The sequence below is a fragment of the Bison bison genome, unplaced genomic scaffold (assembly GCF_000754665.1).
Source record: "Bison bison bison isolate TAMUID 2011002044 unplaced genomic scaffold, Bison_UMD1.0 scf7180017864252, whole genome shotgun sequence".
Lineage (NCBI taxonomy): Eukaryota > Metazoa > Chordata > Mammalia > Artiodactyla > Bovidae > Bison > Bison bison.
The window spans coordinates 2,417,146-2,420,610 of NW_011494824.1; the positions used below are offsets into that span (position 1 = coordinate 2,417,146).

At 38.8% G+C, this 3,465-nt stretch overlaps 1 protein-coding gene across 1 annotated transcript in view; it reads left to right on the top strand.

Annotated features, from left to right (window-relative positions):
• CRHBP (corticotropin releasing hormone binding protein) overlaps positions 1 to 3,252 on the top strand; it is a 14,239-nt gene extending 10,987 nt beyond the window's left edge. Inside the window, exon 7 of the mRNA XM_010847618.1 lies at positions 2,577 to 3,252. Coding sequence (XP_010845920.1) covers positions 2,577 to 2,734 — 158 coding nt within the window. The 3' untranslated portion in view covers positions 2,735 to 3,252. The remainder of the gene's footprint in view (positions 1 to 2,576) is intronic.
• Positions 3,253 to 3,465: the final 213 nt, after the last annotated feature.

Genomic DNA, 3,465 nt, shown 5'->3' on the forward strand with positions numbered 1-3,465 from the left:
CCTTTCTTTGGGATTGGAATGAAAACTGACCTTTTCCAGTCCTGTGGCTACTGCTGAGTTTTCCAAATTTGCTGGCATATTGAGTGCAGCACTTTCACAGTCATCTTTCAGGATTTGAAATAGCTCAACTGGGATTCCATCACCTCTACTAGCTTTGTTCGTAGTGATGCTTTCTAAGGCCCACTTGACTTGACATTCCAGGATGTCCGGCTCTAGGTGAGTGATCACACCATCATAATTATCTTGGTCTTGAAGATCTTTTTTGTACAGTTCTTCTGTGTATTCTTGCCAATATTTCTAAAAACACACTTTGCTAAAAATTTGGGGCTAGTTTATGCTAATTTACACTTGAGCCCTGGTTTAAACCAGTGGCTTCTCTCCATCTGCGTTCTCAAAGGCACTGGATCCTTCCATGCTGATGGAGGGCACCCGTTAGGAGATGTGTTTGAGCTGGATAAAAAGATTGGATTAAGAACTGATCTAACACTCATCCCTTAAAATTTAGATAATTGAAGCTATAGTAATTTTGGTGCATGAATTATATAACTTGGTTTAGGTAAACGTGTGTGTGTGTGTGTTAGTCCAACTCTGTGCGACCCCATGAACTGTAGCCTGCCAAGCTCCTCTGTCCATGAAATTCTCCAGGCAAGAATACTGGAGTGGGTTGCCATTTCCTTCTCCAAAAGGATATGATCAAGGCCAAATATTTTGCCTGTTTTATCTAAATGATTGAAACCAGTCTTACAATAATTTGAAGGCTTGACTTATCTGACCCATTGGTTCATTTTAGACTTCACTTTTTTCTTTCATTCATCATGTTTCCATGAGCCCCTCCTAAATTGTTCATACAATGAACTCTTAGATATCCTGCCCTTTAGATTAGATCGAATTAGGAATATGTCAAATAATAAATAAATGGTATGCACATTAACTAAAGGAAATAAGGTGCATTATGTAGATTAAAGTTCAGAGTAAGATCAGAAAAGAATGACCTTCCCAATCATTTAAATAAAATTAACTTTGGACCTCATCATAGAAGCTTAGCCTAGACTCCCTGGCGCTTATATTAAAATAATTACAGGATTTATATTTTATTATCTCTCCAAATTGACTTTTACCTAAATAAGTCTATCTGGCTGTTTCACTTCATTGAAACCCAGGTGCATGTTTTTGAAGTAGCTGTTATACAAGGATAATAATGTTTCTCAGAATTTAGTCCTTATAGAGACAAAGAGGGGGGAAAAGATTGAGAAAGTTAAAATAGCAGGAAGGATTATTGTAGGGTAGATAAATCTTGCCTCAGGAACCAGCTTGAGGTTGAAGAAATAAACTAAAAATAATTTTTAATAATTATTTAATAATTACTGAGTTTCACAGAACAGAAACTCATGTAGGTACAAATAGTTGGTTGCCAGAAGGGAAGGGAGTGGGAAATGAAAAGAAAAAAAGGTAATTCTGTGAGGTAATGAATGTTAATTAGCTTGATTGTAATGATCATTTCACAATGTGTATTTATATAAAAGCATCATGTTGTACACCCTGAACACATACAATTTCCGTCAGCTATACCTCAACAAAGCTGAAAAAAAATTTAACCCCCTCCATTATTCTTGCCTGGAAAATCCCATGGACAGAGGAGCCAGGCAAGGATCGAAAAGTCATTCCATGTAAGAAATACAGGAAAACATTAGAAAAAGTACAGGTGAACAATAGAAGGAAAATTAGTACATTCAGTGTATGTCTAAACCATGCAAATGCTATTTTTATTTATATGTAAAACAGAATCATTATCCAGGCTAGAAAACAATAAACAGGTGATTTTTTTGGTCTACGTAACTGTCTGGCAGTACAGTCCATCCTTTAGCCCTACCCATTACATGCCACGTGCGCCCCCAAACAGAAGGGAAAAAAAAACAGGCCCTGCAAATTTCCAACCTGTCCCAAGGGGGCAGCACTACCCTCACTGAGAATCCAGCGAGAGGAAAGGCGTGGCAGGGACTGACGCTTGCCTTCGTCCGCCTTCACCACCAAGCCTTGGAGGCAGGAGAACATAAAAAGCACGAGGAGACATCTTCTTACTTCTTTATAGTTAGTTTTATTTGACAGTGTTCTTGCACACGAGGCGAAGGGCTGAGTTCAGTTTCACTACTCAACAACTAATGACACAGTTGGCTCTTGAACAGCACGGGTTTGAACTTCTCAGGTCCCTTACACAAGGGTTGTTTTCAGTAGTAGATACTGCAGAGCTACACCACCCTGGGTTGATTGAACCCGAGGATGTGGAACCTCCGATCTGGAGGAACTGTGGATGTGGAGGAGAGATGATAAATTATATGCAGATTTTCACCTGTGGGGAGGGTCCTTGGCCCTAGCGTGCAGGTTGTTCATGGGTCAGCTGTATATTATAATGAAAATGAAAACAAAGCCGTTTCACCTGATGGTAGATGGCTTGGTTTGAGTTCGTGAGAGGAAGCTACATCTTACTTTCGCCCTGTTTGAATGATCTTGTGGATAGAAATGGCTTGGCTCTGTGGTTTCTAACCTGCTGGGAAACTTACTTTTTCTGTGAATTATAGCCCAGATGAAAGTTGGCTGTGACCACACGGTGCTGCGCATGGTCTCCAGTGGAAAACATATAAATCGCGTGACTTTTGAGTATCGTCAGCTGGAACCATATGAGCTGGAAAACCCGAACGGAAACAGTATCCAGGAATTCTGTCTGTCTACTCTTTGAATAAACAAGTCAATGATTTCCATGCTGCTAGCTAAGGGAGTTTTTAATGGCTATTATATATGATTTTGATGAGCAGCTAGTTAAGAACCTTTCATACCAGTCAGTATTCCCAACGTTGAACACATATCACACACACTAATTTGCTTCTTTTTCATTTGTTATATAAATGACCACATGGCAGAAAATAAGCCCCTCTCTCTTTTATATGCTTTCAACCTAAACTGGTAAGACAAGTGCAAAGGAATGTGCAATAAAAACTTGTATCACAAGGGAAGATACTACAAAGAAATAAAAATGATGGTGTTGTCAGTTTTATAACAGAAAATGCATGTCTGTGTAACCAAAGTAGTAGCTTTTCTTTAGTTTCTGCTCATTCTGTTTATAGTAGAGAGTAGTTGTAGCTAGTATTATTTATCGATTTGTAACAGCTTGTTTGTAACAAACATTTGTAGTAGGGAAAACATTTTGCAGTCGTAAATACAAGCATGAATAAACATATTCAGAATGCTGGCACCTCAGCAACCTGCTTTGTTTACCTGAGTAGTTACTTACCTTACTACCATCAGAAAATAATGTTCTCAGGTGAGAACCAAATGCTGAACTAAATCATTTTAGACTTCTTGGAGCTCAGAGAACTCTGGGTTGGTAAGTAGAATTATCAGGTGCAAAAGGTAAACTTTCAGCGTTTGTACAAACAACACTGATTGGTCGTGATAGGGAAGCAGGATGTG